The 18,260-nt window shown below is 42.4% G+C and overlaps 1 protein-coding gene across 1 annotated transcript in view; it reads right to left on the reverse strand.

Annotated features, from left to right (window-relative positions):
* Nucleotides 1-924: 924 nt before the first annotated feature.
* LOC122941078 (neurotrypsin-like) overlaps nt 925-18,260 on the reverse strand; it is an 84,399-nt gene continuing 67,063 nt past the window's right edge. Inside the window, exons 12-15 of the mRNA XM_044298068.1 lie at nt 11,532-11,610; nt 5,439-5,561; nt 2,532-2,809; nt 925-1,619 (exon numbers count right to left, since the gene is read on the reverse strand). Coding sequence (XP_044154003.1) covers nt 1,303-1,619; nt 2,532-2,809; nt 5,439-5,561; nt 11,532-11,610 — 797 coding nt within the window. The 3' untranslated portion in view covers nt 925-1,302. The remainder of the gene's footprint in view (nt 1,620-2,531; nt 2,810-5,438; nt 5,562-11,531; nt 11,611-18,260) is intronic.

An 18,260-nucleotide genomic window follows, 5' to 3' on the forward strand; every position in this document is an offset into this window, starting at 1 on the left:
ATATATTTTTGGCCCAGATTACAGTCCTAGCATCGGTGATGAACACTTACCAACATTTCAGTTGGTAAATTCGAGACATATACACCCCATAGATTCCAGGACGAGGCTAATATAAGTAAGTATATTTTCTAAATATCTCTGAAAATTTGGGATAGTCCTTCAAAATTTGGAACAGTTTGCAAGTATGATAATGACATCAAAAATTTATATATAGGAATGTGAAAATCATATTCAGGCTGTAAACATCAAATTCAATTTTGTATTTTTATACACACAATATTTCGGTTACCGACAAAGACACAACATGGAGACATTTCACAGCTTTGTTTCTTTATACATCAAAGGGCTATAAATGGAATTAAGGCATGTTGTAGAGCGCATGTTGTTCCAAGATGAATTTCATGGTAAAAAGTTCATAGTTGTCAACATGAGTCATATAATTCACAATGAATGAAGATTGTTTGCTTAGATTTAAGGCGAGTTTACACTTTCCCATTTGTCGGACAGATTACCTGGGACAAACATTCCTACAAATACTCATTCCCTATAATCTGTCCGCCTAAAGCCTCATTCACATGTCCGTGTCCGTGCTCAAATCCGTGAGAAGGTGGTCAGTGATGCATCCGTGAAGCTTTCCGTGAAGGATCCGTGTTAGGTCCGTTTGTCCGTTTTTTGCTGTCCGTGTTGCATCCGTGTTTCACTGACACTGAACAGCTGAAAAATAATTTTCAAAGAATCTCTTCTTAATGATCCGTGAAACACAGATGCAACATGGACGGCATCCATGGTTTTCACGGACCCATAGACTACAATGGGCGTGATGGATCCGTGAACACGGACAAAATAGAGCATGCATCCGTGCTATAAAAAAGGACCCACGGACCGTGCTAAATACTGATGTGCGAATACACACATTAAAATGAATAGGGACGTGTGCTGTCCGTGGAGAACACGTACAGCACACGTCCGTGAAACACTGACGTGTGAATGAGGCTTAAAGGTGCTACCGATCACCCGATGAATTAGCAAAATGCACATTCATCAGGTGAAACGATCGTTCATGCAGACACCTAAATGATCTTTTCTTGGCAGCAGATCATGCTGTGTGAACAGTGATCTGCTGCCCAGAAACAATGCAGCTGTATGAGGATGAATGATAGCTGTAGCCATCGCTCGTCCTCATACTGTGGAGGTGATCACTGCATGTAAATGCAATGCTTCACCTCCACTAACGAGCAGGCAATTGTCTGAAGGATCGCGTCCTTCCCGACAATTGCATGCTCTATTGCTGTAAATGCAGTATTAGTTGAATTTCAGTTTTGTAACCCTCTTGATCCAAGGGATAAACCTGTTGACCTTGGTATATACTCCAGGATAGTCTTTTCGTCCACATCCATAGCCCCAAGAAGTTATCCCTACTATTATCCATTGTCCATTGGCATTTTGGCACATGAGTGGTCCGCCGCTGTCACCTTGACAACTATCGACTCTATTGTCTTCAGATAAATTACCGGCACAGATCATCCTATTAGTAAACTTTGCTTTATAACGAAATACACATTTCTCTTTAGGAAGGATTGGAACTGCACCCTCCAGAAGTGTCTTTGAATAGGAGGTTCCTACAAAATAAAAATTAATCCATTAGTAACAGATATACTTTTTTTTTTTACCATCGCAATATTTTTAAGAGGGACTGTTCAGCCATAATTTTATTAGCAAAGCTCAAGTACCCATACACATTAGACAAAATTTTATGACAATGGACAAATTCAACCACAATGAATGTTCACCAGGTGATTTTTAACAATGAATTGATCTTTGCAGCTGACCAGCAACACACCATGATCATTTGGGAAGAAGTTGATCGTCGGATGAAAACTCTTTCAGCCACAAATGGTTTGTGAAAGAACATCTCCAGAAAGATTATTTCTTTCTTCTTCGTTCTTCACATTCTTCGCCCAGTGTTCAGTATTCCATCAAACACTGGTCTACTGCCTCAAAACAACTATTTGTGTGTAGCAACCAGCCAGAAAAAGAAGAAGACTTTAGGGGTCATTTATTATCCAGAAATACCCCTAATTTAGGCATATTTCTGATGCAGATTCTGCTTCAGGTCTAAAAGAGTGGGCATGGCATGTGAGGGGCAGGGTACGGGCCGGCAGGCCCATCTTATTCATCATTTTCTACGCCTGTTTTACGCGTAGAAAATGGTTAAAATGTAAGCTAGCAAGGAAGCTGTCTTACATTTAGACTGGCACTGAATACGCCAAAGTAATGTAGAGGCCAGCGCCTCTTCTTAACTTTGGTGGATCCACCGCCATCTATAAGGGTTATGAAGACTGCCATGTAAAATGACCCCCTTTGACTCTATTTTGCCTAACCACTTCTAAATGGCTTCCATAGTGGACATTGCGGAAATTAAATTTAATGTGTATGCAACATGCACCTATGTTCCAGGGATTGGGAAATATAAATTATATTTATATTGTATCCTATACAGTAATATATAATGATACAACTGATAGAAATACCTGTGTCTCCCCATCCAGAAATGAAGCATGGCTTCTTGTATACAGATGACTCCTTCCTTTCTGGAAGGCATATTGGCAGGACATGGTAACTAAATGACATGCAGTGACCTTCTTGTCCCTGTAATCTGACCAATGCGATGTCATTGTCATTGCTGCCAGTGTGGTATTTCTTATGTACAACAATCTTCTGCACTGGTAGCTCACGCTCAAAATCATCTTCTACCCCAGTGTGGTAATCACCAACTCTCAGTGAGTATTTGTGAGCTTTGTCACCAAACCTGGAAGCCATACATGAAAAGGAATGAAGCATTAAATATCACAGTATCATATCTTTACAAACACTTGCAATGGCCGTGTAAAGAATTTGTAATCATAGGTAAATGGAAGATAAGCCAGGAAATTTAGGTAGGCCAAATGTAACATCACCTTTTGATCTGGGTTGTCCTGGTTGCAAACTCTGATTGTGCTGCATGAGATTATAGTGCAAAACATGTTTCTAGACTATGGCATTTTCCAGTTGTCGAATATTGATAATCTATGCTCAAAATACAGTAGTCATCAATTACTTGAGCACTGCGGCCTCTTCAAACAGCTGATTGGTCGAGGTGCCTGGAGGTGGACCCCCAACGATCAGGTATTGATGACCTATCCTCAGGATAGGTCAGTAACCCCTTAGTGACCACCAATACCCCTTTTTACGGCGGTCACTAAGGGGCCTTAGGCGAACAGGGGGCCCGACTCTTTACATGCCGCGGGCAATGGCGCCTGCCACATGTAAACTGCTAACAGAGGGAGCGGACTACCTATGTCTCCCATCGGCACCCAGCAAATGCGATTGTGGGGTGCCGATGTGTGTGAAGCTTGACTATGGTCTCGTGTAGGCCCCAGACCAGCCCTGAGTAATTTCCAGCGGGCTTCACCTCTCTGGCGCAGCCTGCTGGTCAATGTCAGAATAGCACTGACATTAAAATGCAATGCACTAAATCAATCAGAATGTTGTCTGTTATAGTCCCCTTGTGGGACTATTAAGTGATAAATAAAAAAACACACACATTTATTCAATTTAAAAAAATACGCTTTTCAATGAAAAAAATTGCAAAAAAAAATCTCCCCCGTATGTTTGGTATTGTCGCGTCCATAATGACCCAGACTACATAAATATCATGTAAATTATCCCCTACGGTAAATAAAAATGGCTCATTTATTCTTAATTGCCACCGAAAAAACCGTAATAACAAGGAATCAAAAAGCGCCATTTACAATGATACCAATGAAAAATACAAGTCGCCCCGCAAAAATCAAGCCCTAACAAAATTCCATATAATTAAAAGTAAAAAAGTTATGGGTCTTGGGAAGCGGCAATGCAAAAACATTTTTTTCTTTAAAAAAAAGGGGGGTTTTATTGCAAGAGGAAAAAAAGAAAACTATACGTATTTGGTATCACTGTAATCGGACTGATCCAGAGAATAAAGATATTATGTTACTGATACCGAAAAATGAACGCCGTACAATTTTCCCATCTCCCTCCCAGAAAGAGTTAATAAAAGTTAATCAGAAAGTTATGTGTACCCCAAAATGGTGACATTAAAAACTACAACTTGTCCCGCAAAAAACAAGCCCTCATAAAGCTATATAGATGAAAAAATAAAAAAGTTATAGCTCTTGGAATCCGACGATGAAAAAAGGAAGAAAAACACTTGGTCAGTAAGGCCCAAAACAGGCTGGTCACTAAGGGGTTAATATTCTCCTTCCAGAAAACCCCTTTAATATTCTGGATTTCTATGTTATAGCTAGAGATGAGCGAATCAACTTCGGATGAAACGGCTTCGGCTCATCGCAGCTAATACATTCTAATACTGTACGGTGCGCTCGCTCCATACCGTATTCAATCAAAGTTTTATGTTTCATCCAAAGTCGATTCGCTCATCCCTAGTTATAGCATCCAGATGTGTGGCTCAGGTAGTCTATATTTATAAAATACAATATATCGCTAATAGTGTTCACCCTTGTTTCTCTCACAAACTTGTAATGTATATTGGAAATTATTCCTAAACAAACTGCTAAATTGCATAATCACACGCTTTACTTTTATGTCACCACCCACGAAGAGACTGGACATTTATTCTGCGCACTACCTTTTCAGAAACAGGCTGAGCGCAGGGTGCAGGAATTCCGGCCAATCTGAAGCTACACTGGGCGCATCATGTGACCAGGAAGCACAGCCTATTTAAACAGGCAACCTGCTGGCCACATGTTGCCTGTGATTGGTGTTATTTTTTCTGGATCACATCTCTAGCCTTATTCTGTGTTATTGCCTACTGGATTCTCAACCTCTCTTTTGGACCCCGACCTTTGCCTGATTGGACCCTGGTGTTTCTTCTAGGTTTTAAACCCTAGCTTGGTATCGTATCTGATTTGTCTATTTCTATTTATTTGTCTATTTCTGTATGTTCTCCTTGTTTTGACTTTGGTGCGGTTCTGACTCTGATTCACGGATCCTGATTTGGTTCATTTTTGTCTCTTTGATTTGACCCGGCTTGTCTGTTTCCGTCATAGGCCTGTTTTTGTGGCTGCTGATCTATCAATAGTTAATTATTTTTTTCCTGCTCTTCCCTTCTGTATAGACCCCTGCACTTATTCAGGAAGGGACTGCCAACCAGTTGTGGGCCGCTGTCTAGGGTGAATCGTTCAAATAAGCAGGGACAGTGGGACAGGTGAGTTCAGGGTTCACTGCTCCCACCATGAGCATTTTTAATGACATAACTGGATGATATTGACCGCGTGTGATAACACCCTAAGCAAGTTGCTTGTGCCCCACCTCCTCGTCAGAACATTAGTCCCGTTTTTGCTGCCCCTGGGCTCATGCCTACTTTGTCTATATAGTAAATACTGGCACATTTCTCTAACCTTTTGAAGCAGTGAGCAGCAGTTAGAGCCCAGCAGCTGCTTATTAGTGTAGCTCCACATAATAGTCGTGTTTCTTTGTGGAATCCCTTGAGCCTCAGTGAGGCCTGCCATGGCCAGCCACCCCTGCAAAAAGAAAATGTAAAATATTAAATACATTCATTTTTAAAATAATTTGTAATTTCATTAGACGGTATAAAACATTTCTAAAGCCCATATTTTTGGGGCAAAGTTGACCCCAAGTAAATACAAAAAAAAACAAAAAATAGATGACATATTTCTGGTTGTCTAGTGGTAGTGGAGGGATTATTCCAACTTTCCTAGTCATAGGATACTGGATAGCATAAAAGGGTTCCTCCGGTCCCATAATCAATTTCTATACTGCATTCAGTACCCAAAGCACTGCATGTTTATGCCCCATGTACCTGTTTTTGATGTCTGTGTTTTCCTTCCCCTGTTCTCTGCATCAGCTCATCTAGACAGGATGTTTACGTGGCTTACTTCCTGTTTTCCTCAGCTTCCTGCTGGGTTTGCTAACCAAACCCAGTGTGCTTTGCTCTGTAATGTTTCACAAAGCTTGCTTTGCTTAAAGGGACACTGACAGGCAAATTCAGCATATTTAGTTATATATCTGACATTACAGTTCTTATACAGTCTATTAAAAGCATCTAAGTATCCCCCTTGTCCACCTTTTAAATACCGAAAAATAAAGTTTTATAACCTGCCTGTCTCCTCACCAATCTGCCCAAGGGGCGGCATTTCATCTCAAAATGCGCCCAGCCAGCCGCTCCCAACTGCCGTTCTGAAGCCCCGCCCAGCTCATCAATATTCACTTCACTGGGCGGCGGCTACAACTCTTCCCAGTCACGATCCTGCGCATGGGCAATAGAATCCTCCTGGAATCGTATCATTATCATCGCATGCGCATGAGGCAGAGGCTGCAGCGGCCTCGGGGACGCAGGGAGGGTGTGTACGCAGGCGCGATCTAACCATGGCGGGGCGCAGGCGCAGAAGATTAGACATGAACGATGCCAGGATTCTATTGCCCATGCGCAGGATCGTGACTGGGGAGAGTTGTAGCCGCCGCCCAGCGAAGTGAATATTGATGAGCTGGGTGGGGCTTCAGAACGGCAGTGGTGCGGCTGGCTGGGCGCATTTTGAGATGAAACGCCGCCCCTTGGGCAGATTGGTGAGGAGACAGGCAGGTTATAAAACTTTATTTTTCGGTATTTAAAAGGTGGACAGGGGGGATACTTAGATGCTTTTAATATACTGTATAAGAACTGTAATGTCAGATATATAACTAAATATGCTGAATTTGCCTGTCAGTGTCCCTTTAAAGGAGTTATCTGATATCTAAAATATTGCCCCAGTGCCCAGGCCCCTTGTAAGGATTATGTTTACCTGCTCCCCGACACTTACATCACTCCGAATCCCTGCAAGGCCACCGCTGCATCTCCCTGTTGCTCAGATGAAAACGGCCAGCTATAGGGGAAGCAGCCAATAGCAGACCGCAACGGTGACCAGCCTCAAATATTAAGTATAATGCTGCGTCTACACGATACAACACACTGTAAAAACCTGCACCCTCTAAATACTACAAACCGGATTCCCAAAAAGTTGGGACACTAAACAAATTGTCAATAAAAACTGAATGCAATGATGTGGAGATGGCAAATGTCAATATTTTATTTGTAATAGAACGTAGATGACAGATCAAACGTTTAATCCGAGTAAATGTATCATTTTAAAGGAAAAATACGTTGATTCAAATTTTCACGGTGTCAACAAATCCCAAAAAAGTTGGGACAAGTAGCAATAAGAGGCTGGAAAAAGTAAATTTGAGCATAACGAAGAGCTGGAAGACCAATTAACACTAATTAGGTCAATTGGCAACATGATTGGGTATAAGAAGAGCTTCTCAGAGTGGCAGTGTCTCTCAGATGGGTAGAGGATCACCAATTCCCACAATGTTGCGCAGAAAGATAGTGGAGCAATATCAGAAAGGTGTTACCCAGCGAAAAATTGCAAAGACTTTGCATCTATCATCATCAACTGTACATAACATCATCCGAAGATGTGTGTAAGGGTCAAGGCCGTAAAACCATACTGGATGCCCGTGATCTCCGGGCCCTTAAACGACACTACACCACAAACAGGAATGCTACTGTAAAGGAAATCACAGAATGGGCTCAGGAATACTTCCAGAAACCATTGTCAGTGAACACAATCCACCGTGCCATCCGCCGTTGCCAGCTGAAACTCTACAGTGCAAAGAAGAAGCCATTTCTAAGCAAGATCCACAAGCTCAGGCGTTTTCACTGGGTCAGGAATCATTTAAAATGGAGTGTGGCAAAATGGAAGACTGTTCTGTGGTCAGACGAGTCACGATTCAAAGTTCTTTTTGGAAATCTGGGACGCCATGTCATCCGGACCAAAGAGGACAAGGACAACTCAAGTTGTTATCAACGCTCAGTTCAGAAGCCTGCATCTCTGATGGTATGGGGTTGCATGAGTGCGTGTGGCATGGGCAGCTTGCATGTCTGGAAAGGCACCATCAATGCAGAAAAATATATTCAGGTTCTAGAACAACATATGCTCCCATCCAGACGTCATCTCTTTCAGGGAAGACCCTGCATTTTTCAACAAGATAATGCCAGACCACATTCTGCATCAATCACAACATCATGGCTGCGTAGGAGAAGGATACGGGTACTGAAATGGCCAGTCTGCAGTCCAGATCTTTCACCTATAGAGAACATTTGGCGCATCATAAAGAGGAAGGTGCAACAAAGAAGGCCCAAGACGATTGAACAGTTAGAGGCCTGTATTAGACAAGAATGGGAGAGCATTCCTATTTCTAAACTTGAGAAATTGGTCTCCTCGGTCCCCAGACGTCTGTTGAGTGTTGTAAGAAGAAGGGGAGATGCCACACAGTGGTGAAAATGGCCCTGTCCCAACTTTTTGGGGATTTGTTGACACCATGAAATTCTGATTTAACATATTTTTCCCTTAAAATGGTACATTTTCTCAGTTTAAACTTTTGTTCCATGATTTATGTTCTATTCTGAATAAAATATTAGAAGTTGGCACCTCCACATCATTGCATTCAGTTTTTATTCACGATTTGTATAGTGTCCCAACTTTTTTGGAATCCGGTTTGTACTTTGCCCACCTAATATTCAAATATTTACACACATCAGCGGCTCCTATCCCACCTAGCACTAACTGTCCCTGTTGTAATAAAGGGTAGAAAGTGTTAACTAGCTAACTCTTGTAACCAGCTTGTAGGGTAGCAAGGAAAGGGTTAACCAGCTAGAAAGGGTTAACCAGCTAGCTCTTGTAGGGTAGCAAGGAAAGGGTTAACCAGCTAGCTCTTGTAGGGTAGCAAGGAAAGTGATAACAGTTAGCTCTGGTTTAGGGGAGTAACAGGGGCTAAATGATAAGGGCAAGGAAAGGGTTAACTGAGGCAGGGAAAGGGCTAACCCGAGTAGTTAGGAAAAGGGTTAATGTCAAGAAAAGGGTTAATGGTTGTGTTTAGGGAGAAAATAGGCAGTAAAAGGGTTAATGTAATAGATACTCATTGTCTAGGAGTTCCTAGGGGGTTAATGTTACTTAGCCAAAAATAAGAGTGAATCTGGATCGCACATCCTCATGCTATGTTTTGATCTAATAGCTGCTTCTCAGCATAATTAACATCGCTTCTCGGCACAGTAAATAGCTTACCGCCCCCTATGTTGCATGCTATGCATGAGGCATTAGTATACATTTTGATCAAAAAGCATAGGCCCATTTACTACGACAAGGTTGCCTTCTTGAGTGGGAATCTACTCTAAATTTGGCGCGGCGTTACACAGTGACCACCGGCGCTGCAGCACCGCACCAGCAGGAGGTGGGACCCAGCAGCCAAACAGCACCCCTGCTGCCTGGCAACTCCACCCTGGCTCTGGGCCCCATCAACCAGCACAGAGTCATAGCAACAATGGCTGCCACGCAGCACCACACATGTGAAGAGTTTTGAAAGCTCACATTATCATATGCCCTTGTCATGGTCTTACCTCCTTGCTGTTCCCTTCGTTTGACATGTGCTGGCGGCCATCTTGGTTTCTGGGTTTTCTTGTAGCCTCCCACCCTGCGGCTCCTCCTTCCCACTGGGAGGAGCTGGATGCCCAGCTCATATATATAGGAGGTCTGTGGCTTCAGTTCCTTGCTTGGTCCTCCTGTGTTCACATGCTTCCAAGACTGCTGCTGCTTCTGGTTCCTGATCCTGGCCTCGTCTGACTACCCCGTTGGTTCCTGATTCCGGCTTCGTCTGACTACCCCGTTGGTTCCCGATTCCGGCTTCGTCTGACTACCCCGTTGGTTCCTGTTCCTGGCTTCGTCTGACTACCCTTCTGGTTCCTGACCTCTGTCTCCGCAAGACCCTGCTTCGGTTTAGCCATCCGTTCGGACTTTGCTTACGGCTTGCTCTTCAATAAAACCTTCTTATTTTCCACCTATCTCTTGTTGTACGTCTGGTTCATGGTTCCATGACAGCCCTCTGGAGCGCCAAATTTAGTGTAGGGTCCTACTCAAGGAGGTGGTGAGTGGGCCTATGCTTTCTGATCAAAATGTATACTAATGTATACAGAGGATCTTTTGATCCTCTGCCGTTGAAGTGCCCACAACTGGACACATTTGTCCAGTTTCTCTGGCTTTTCCCCTCCTTAGCAGTCATACGTGACTGGGCTGTACAGGTATTCACAATGACATATATTTATGAAGTGATCATAAGAGGCCATACATGTCTGCCATAAATAAGTATGCAGCCCACCTCAGTTATTCCCACTTTTTGGAAGAACAAGGAACCAGTTATGGCTATTATACATTAGTAGCCAGGAGGCAGCGATCACAGTTACAGAGATTGCTAATTCAGTGGATATGCCATAAATGTCCGTCATCTAGATCAGGATAAATACTGTACAAACATACTGTAACCCCTTCTGCTGTAACATATTGAGATGCCCTCTGTTTTTATCCACCTCTGATTCTCTGATGGCATAGATATCCCTTTAGAAAAATACCATCTATGTGGCCATTATCATCAGTATTATTATTATAAAAAATTTAAATAAAACAGAGAAAAAAACTAGTGTGAACAGAGCTCTAGTCCGGCATTATGCTGACACCAGAGTGGGGATTTTATTATTAGTTACCTTTGGATACCAATCCACTGTGTGTATACATCAATAATAGACAAATTGCCTTTTGGGGCTTTTTATTTGTAAATCTGCATAGAATAAAACATTAGAACCAACATTTACATCAGTACAACGTTAGGCTACTTTCACATCTGTGTTTTCAATTCCGCTATTGAGATCGGTCATAGGATCTCAATAGCGGAAGAAAACGCTTCAGTTTTGTTCCCATTCATTGTCAATGGGGACAAAACTGAACTGAACGAAACGGAATGCTCCAAAATGCATTCCATTCTGTTTGGTTGTGTCCCCATCGCTGTGGTGCGGAGCAAGACAGATCCGTCCTGACACACAATGTAAGTCAATGGGGACAGATCCGTTTTCTCTGACACAAAAGAAAACTGATCTGTCCCCCATTGACTTTCAATGGTGTTCATGACGGATCCGTCATGGCTATAGAAGACATAATACAACCGGATCCGTTCATGATGGATGCACGTGACTGTATTATCGTAACGGGAGCGTTTTTTCAGATCCATGACGGATCCGCAAAAAACGCTAGTGTGATAGTAGCCCAAGACTGATCCTAATTTAATGAGGAGATGAGTTAAAATACTTTATTATTATGTAATGTTCATCAACAAATGAAAACAGCTTAAAACGTAACCAATGAATATAACATCCAACCATAACATCTTCTCACAGTCTTCATCTTGACCATGTTTGGTGAGAAGTGAGCGCTAGTAATCCGTTGAAGTGCTTTAAGTATTAAATAAACATGTACAGATGTTTAAGACTGTCTTTTTTGGCAAGTGTAAGGCATTTCAAGAGGGGTGATAGGCGCAAAGATTTTTCCATCTCTCATAAAAAAATAAAAAGGCACCAACGTTACACAGAGGTTGCATTTAACATTTAATACCTGATGGATTTGGTTCCACCGACGATTCTCTTCTTTCTCCGAGACACGTGACTAATACCACACTTAGCAGATACAATATCTAGTAAAGAAGTCAAGAAAAATGAATGAAAACATATTCAAATCTCATGGTATATGCTCTTTATTATATATATATATATATATATATATATATATATATATGTACAGTACAGACCAAAAGTTTGGACACACCTTCTCATTCAAAGAGTTTTCTTTATTTTCATGACTATGAAAATTGTAGATTCACACTGAAGGCATCAAAACTATGAATTAACACATGTGGACTTATATACATAACAAAAAAGTGTGAAACAACTGAAAATATGTCATATTCTAGGTTCTTCAAAGTAGCCACCTTTTGCTTTGATTACTGCTTTGCACACTCTTGGCATTCTCTTGATGAGCTTCGAGAGGTAGTCACCTGAAATGGTCTTCCAACAGTCTTTAAGGAGTTCCCAGAGATGCTTAGCACTTGTTGGCCCTTTTGCCTTCACTCTGCGGTCCAGCTCACCCCAAACCATCTCGATTGGGTTCAAGTCCAGTGACTGTGGAGGCCAGGTCATCTGGCGCAGCACCCCATCACTCTCCTTCATGGTCAAATACCCCCTACACATCCTGGAGGTGTGTTTGGGGTCATTGTCCTGTTGAAAAATAAATGATGGTCCAACTAAATGCAAACCGGATGGAATAGCATGCCGCTGCAAGATGCTGTGGTAGCCATGCTGGTTCAGTATGCCTTCAATTTTGAATACATCCCCACCATGTCACCAGCAAAGCACCCCCACACCATCACACCTCCTCCTCCATGCTTCACGGTGGGAACCAGGCATGTAGAGTCCATCTGTTCACCTTTTCTGCGTCGCACAAATACACGGTGGTTGGAACCAAAGATCTCAAATTTGGACTCATCAGACCAAAGCACAGATTTCCACTGGTCTAATGTCCATTCCTTGTGTTCTTTAGCCCAAACAAGTCTCTTCTGCTTGTTGCCTGTCCTTAGCAGTGGTTTCCTAGCAGATATTCTACCATGAAGGCCTGATTCACACAGTGTCCTCTTAACAGTTGTTCTAGAGATGTGTCTGCTGCTAGAACTCTGTGTGGCATTGACCTGGTCTCTAATCTGAGCTGCTGTTAACCTGCAATTTCTGAGGCTGGTGACTCGGATGAACTTATCCTCCGCAGCAGAGGTGACTCTTGGTCTTCCTTTCCTGGGGCGGTCCGCATGTGAGCCAGTTTCTTTGTAGCGCTTGATGGTTTTTGTGACTGCACTTGAGGACACTTTCAAAGTTTTCCCAATTTTTCGGACTGACTGACCTTCATTTCTTAAAGTAATGATGGCCACTCGTTTTTCTTTACTTAGCTGCTTTTTTCTTGCCATAATACAAATTCTAATAGTCTATTCAGTAGGACTATCAGCTGTGTATCCACCTGACTTCTCCACAACGCAACTGATGGTCCCAACCCCATTTATAAGGCAAGAAATCCCACTTATTAAACCTGACAGGGCACACCTGTGAAGTAAAAACCATTTCAGGTGACTACCTCTTGAAGCTCATCAAGAGAATGCCAAGAGTGTGCAAAGCAGTAATCAAAGCAAAAGGTGGCTACTTTGAAGAACCTAGAATATGACATATTTTCAGTTGTTTCACACTTTTTTGTTATGTATATAATTCCACATGTGTTAATTCATAGTTTTGATGCCTTCAGTGTGAATCTACAATTTTCATAGTCATGAAAATAAAGAAAACTCTTTGAATGAGAAGGTGTGTCCAAACTTTTGGTCTGTACTGTATATAATGGAACTGGCAGCAGTCATCTAGGGCCTATGGGATTGAAGGGGTCGTGCAGTGGTATATTGATGACCTATCTTCAGGGTAGCAATATTAGCAATATCAGATCAGAGCTCTGCGTCCTTTTCACTGTTTAAACTGAATGTGTCAGGTTTGCAGGCAGCATGTTATAGAGCAGGAGGTGCTGAGCAGATTGATACATAGTTTTATCTGAAAAGATTAATTAAAACCTGTAATTAATACTTTTAAAGCTCTGCTCATTCTGAGCTTTGAAGTCAAGGAGGCGGAGCTATCAGTGATTGACGGCCTTCCCTCTATGACTGTGTATACAGAGACAGCTGTCAATCACTGATAGGACCGCCTCCTTGACTTCAAAGCCCAGAATGAACATGGATATAAATGTATAAATTACAGGGGCACATTTATGAAGACCCCCAGTGTTAATAAAGCCCCATAGCTGGCGCAGGCCTCTCCTTAACTTCAGCATATCCAGCGCTGGTCTAAATGTAAGCCAGCTTCCTTGAAACAGGCAGAGAAAAGGGTAAATGAGACGTTACTCCCACTTATTTACAACTGGCGTGAGCGGTGTAAAGTTGTAGATTGCAGCACAATTAGCTGTTATAATATTGGCACATTTCAGCTTAATAAATGACCCCCTTAGACCATTTTCTACACCTAAACTAGGCATAGAAAATGGTAAATGAGACGGGCCGGCCCGTCTTCTTCCCTGCCCATACCCCACTCACAATTTTAGACCTGGTGTGAGCGGGGAGAAGTCGCAGATAGCGATACCATCTGCACCTGAAATACGCCAAATATAGGCATATTTCAGTATAATAAATGACCCCCTACAAGTTATACTGAATCTGTTGCCACAAAACTAAATATCCATCAGTTCAGCTCCTCCTGCTCTATAACATGCTGCCTGCAGCTTACATTGCATGGTTGCCTTTAGGCCTCATTCACATTAGTTTGCAGATCAGATGCGGACCTATTCATTTGAATGGGGTTGCCAAAGTCCAATTCTTGTCCGTTTTGCAGAGCAGAATGGGCATTTGTAACATAGTGCAGGACCTGTGGAAAATGTGGGATGCGCACGGGTGGTGTCCGTGGTTTGCAACAGCGTAGTGTAACTGCAACTACTCATTCCATTCAAGTGAGCGGGAGAAGCTGTTGTAGTTACACTGCCCTCGCTACGAGCTAGACGGCGTGCAGAGGAGGACACAGCACTAAAGTTCTGTCCTGGCTCTCCTTCTCTGTGGCGTTTGGTTCCTGAAGCTGACATCACAATCCTATATCTTCCCTGATTATATATTACCTAGCTCTTTCTCTATTCCTTTATAGCATTTACCTTGTGTTGCTGACCTCAGACTGTCTACTGACTATACAGTTGTGTTAACCATTGAACTCCGGACCCTGGTACTTGTTGTTCCATATGATATTGATCTTGGCTTGCAGATTGAATATCGACCCGTTCATTTAAATGGGGCCACAAAAGACGTGTGCTGTCAGCATCCATATGTCTGTTCCATGGCCCCCGCAAAAAAATTCCATTTTGCAGACTAGAATAGGCATTTCTAATAAAAGGTGGGACCTGCTGATCCGCAAAATTTGAAATGCACACGGCCGGTATCAGTGTTTTGTGAATCCGCAATTTGCAAACCGCAAAACAGATACAGTGTTGTGAATGTCCCTTAAAATTGAGGATTTCCTGCAGCAAAGATAATCTCTGTTAAGGGATGAAAACCACAGGATCCCATAGACTTTATGACTATGGTCTAGAGCAGGGATGGCCAACCTGAGGCTCTCCAGCTGTTGCAAAACTACAACTCCCAGCATGCCCAGACTGCCTACATGTATCAGCCTAAAGCAAAGCATGGTGGGAGTTGTAGTTTTACAACAGCTGGAGGGTCACAGGTTAAGGTAGATCATTGTGGCCAGTGTTTAGGGGAGCAGGCATTTGATCAATTCCAAGACCAGGAAGCAGAGACCAGTGGGGATCCGCTAAATATCGCAATGGGAGTAGAGGGGGAGCAAGGAGGTGAGTATGCCTTTTTTTTATTATGTCTAAAAGAATACATATACTGGCCGGACAAACCAGGTAATGTAGTCATTTTAAATGTAGCTTATCTGGCCAAAGCTTAAATGACAGATTTGCTTAGACGTGTTGTCTCTTCCCTTCCCCCACTATTTTGTAAGGCTAAGCAACAACATAAATGTATCATCTTCCTGCCGTTAAAAAGTCACAAATTGTGTGTTTGCGGCTTTTAAAATGCAACTTTTTTATAAATAGTTGCAAGTGGAGTTTTTTATGCCTCCCCTGCCACAGAAAGGCACGTGGCAAGGACTGTAAGGGGGAGCAACACATTTATCTTCATTTACTTCAGGTTTTTTTGGTGCAAATGAAGCCAGAAAGTCAAACTAAGCCAAAAATCCTGCCGTAGATTTGTGTTTAGGCACATGGACTGCCGGAGGATTATTATTAATATTATTTATTTTAAAGCGCCATTAATTCCATGGCGATGTACATCCAGCTGGGGTTACACAACAATAAAAAACACAGTAAACAAGAAACGAATAACAGACTGGTACAGAGGGGTAAAGGACCCTGTCCACAAGAGCTTACAATCTATAAGCGAAGGGGAGAACACAGTAGGTGAGTCTATAGGCTTCTCTTGTGGCTGTGTGGTGGCAGCATGCTCATTGCAGATGGTCGGCTTTCCTGAAAAGGTGGGTTTTCAGGTTACTCTTGAAGCTTTGGATGTTGGGGGAGAGCCTGATGTGTTGGGTAGTGAGTTCCAGAGTAGGGGAGAGGCACTTGAGAAATCTTGTAGTCGATTGTGTGAGGAACAGATGAGAGGAGAACTGAGGAGGAGGTCTTGTTGAGGATCTGAGGTTATGTGTGGGGATGTATCGAGAAAGCAGGTCAGAGATGTAAAGAGGGGACAGGTTGTGGACGGCCTTATATGTGGCCTTATAAGTATTTTACATTGAATTCGCTGGGCAATGGGGAGCCAGTGAAGAGATTGGCAGAGGAGAAACAAGGGGAGAGGTGGATTAACCTGGCAGCGGGGTTGAGAATAGATTGGAGGGGAGCGAGAGTGCTTGATGGGAGGACACACAGGAGAATGTTGCAGTAGTCCAGGCGGGAGATGACAAGAGCATACGCTAGTATTTTAGTGCATGCATTAGTATTTTAGTTGACTTAAGGGGTGAGGAAGGCTCGAATAAGATGTTCTTAAGTTGAAAACGGATTTATGGCAAGGCCTGCGCAGGAGATATCTGCCAATTTATTCAGCAGCATTGGAAATAGCACAGTATGAAGAATTTCTGTTAATCCAGAAGAATGATTGTAGTTATTTTACTGAGGGGCTGTTCACACAACATCTTTTTTCCAGTGAAATTTTGGTGCAAACTCTGTGCTGATATTCTGACGGTGATCGCGTCATTTCTGCTTTCCATTTTTTCAATGGGAGGCAGCACTGAAGATCACTAAGCGTAGGTTTAAAGCTGCGATGGCGCAATAAATGGTCATGTCCATTTTCAACACACGGTGTCCGCACCAAAAGTCTGCTGGAAAAAGCACTATTTGAGCAGCCCCTAAATCTAGCATTCCTATTTGGTGTTTCTTATAAATAAAATATTTGTGAAGATAATTTGAAAGAATCTATCTACCCCATATCTATCTATCTATCTATCTCCTCTATCAACAGGTGAAACTCGAAAAATTTGAATATCGTGCAAAAGTTAATTTATTTGAGTAATGCAACTTAACATTAAAATATTGTGAAAAGGTTCAATATTCTAAGCTCAAAGTGTCACACTCTAGTCAGCTAATTAGTCCATACCCCCCTGAACAAAGGGTACCTGAGATTGTGACTTTGGGGTTTTCATAAGCTGTAAGCCATAATCATCCAAATTATAACAAATAAAGGCTTGAAATATCTCGCTTTGCATGTAATGAGTCTCTCATATGTTAGTTTCACCTTTTAAGTTGCAATACTGAAATACATGAACTTTGCACAATATTCAAATTTTTCGAGTTTCAGCTGTATCTATCTATCTATCTATCTATCTATCTATCTCTATCTATCCCATATCTATTTATCTATCTATCGATTGTGGAGTTTCGCTCTGGTATATAGGGTAAGCGGGTGCAGTACAGAGGCAAAATACAAGTTCTTAACTCAAAACGTCAGTGTTTATTCACACTTGAGGCAATTGCACAAAACTGCACGTAAGTTTGCAGTCTTGGTGTTAATTCACACACAATGGAAAGTTCATATAACACAAGTCACTTGCTGGCAGTTCTGCCTCCAGTAGTTCACAGCAGGCTTTAGGGGGCCTGTTTCCCCAGCATGCGTATCTCATCCCTCCAGCACGGCACAAAGCCTCAGATCCCAAAAACAGAGACCTCTCTGCTGAGCCCAGCTGCCTATTTAAGGACAGCCAGGTGCTGCCAATACCCGACCGGCACTTAAACTCCGGTCCGGTATTTGACCTCACTTGGCTGGAAACCAGCCCAGCCGCACATGCTGGGAGGAAAATACCTGCCTTGCCAGATACAACCCCTCATTGTGTCACACTATCTAACCCATATCTATCTATCTACCCCATATCTATCTATCTATCCATCCTACTTGTATTTTATCTCTCTGCATTAAACCTGCATACCCGATTGGACACAAGCCTGAAAGCGACTTTTCATGTTGAAACTTTCATTAAATCACTTTGAATTATTCCAGGTTTTCAATAGATAAGCTAACAATAGATGTGACTGGGTTATTCACCACTTTATTCCATCAGCACATGACAGGGTGTCACACAACATTACAGAGATCACAGTCTTTTCTCTTTGTTTCTATGTTCTCTGTAACACAATGCAAGAAAAGGATGGAATGTGATGTCACAACCACTGATG

The sequence above is a fragment of the Bufo gargarizans genome, chromosome 6 (assembly GCF_014858855.1).
Source record: "Bufo gargarizans isolate SCDJY-AF-19 chromosome 6, ASM1485885v1, whole genome shotgun sequence".
NCBI lineage: Eukaryota > Metazoa > Chordata > Amphibia > Anura > Bufonidae > Bufo > Bufo gargarizans.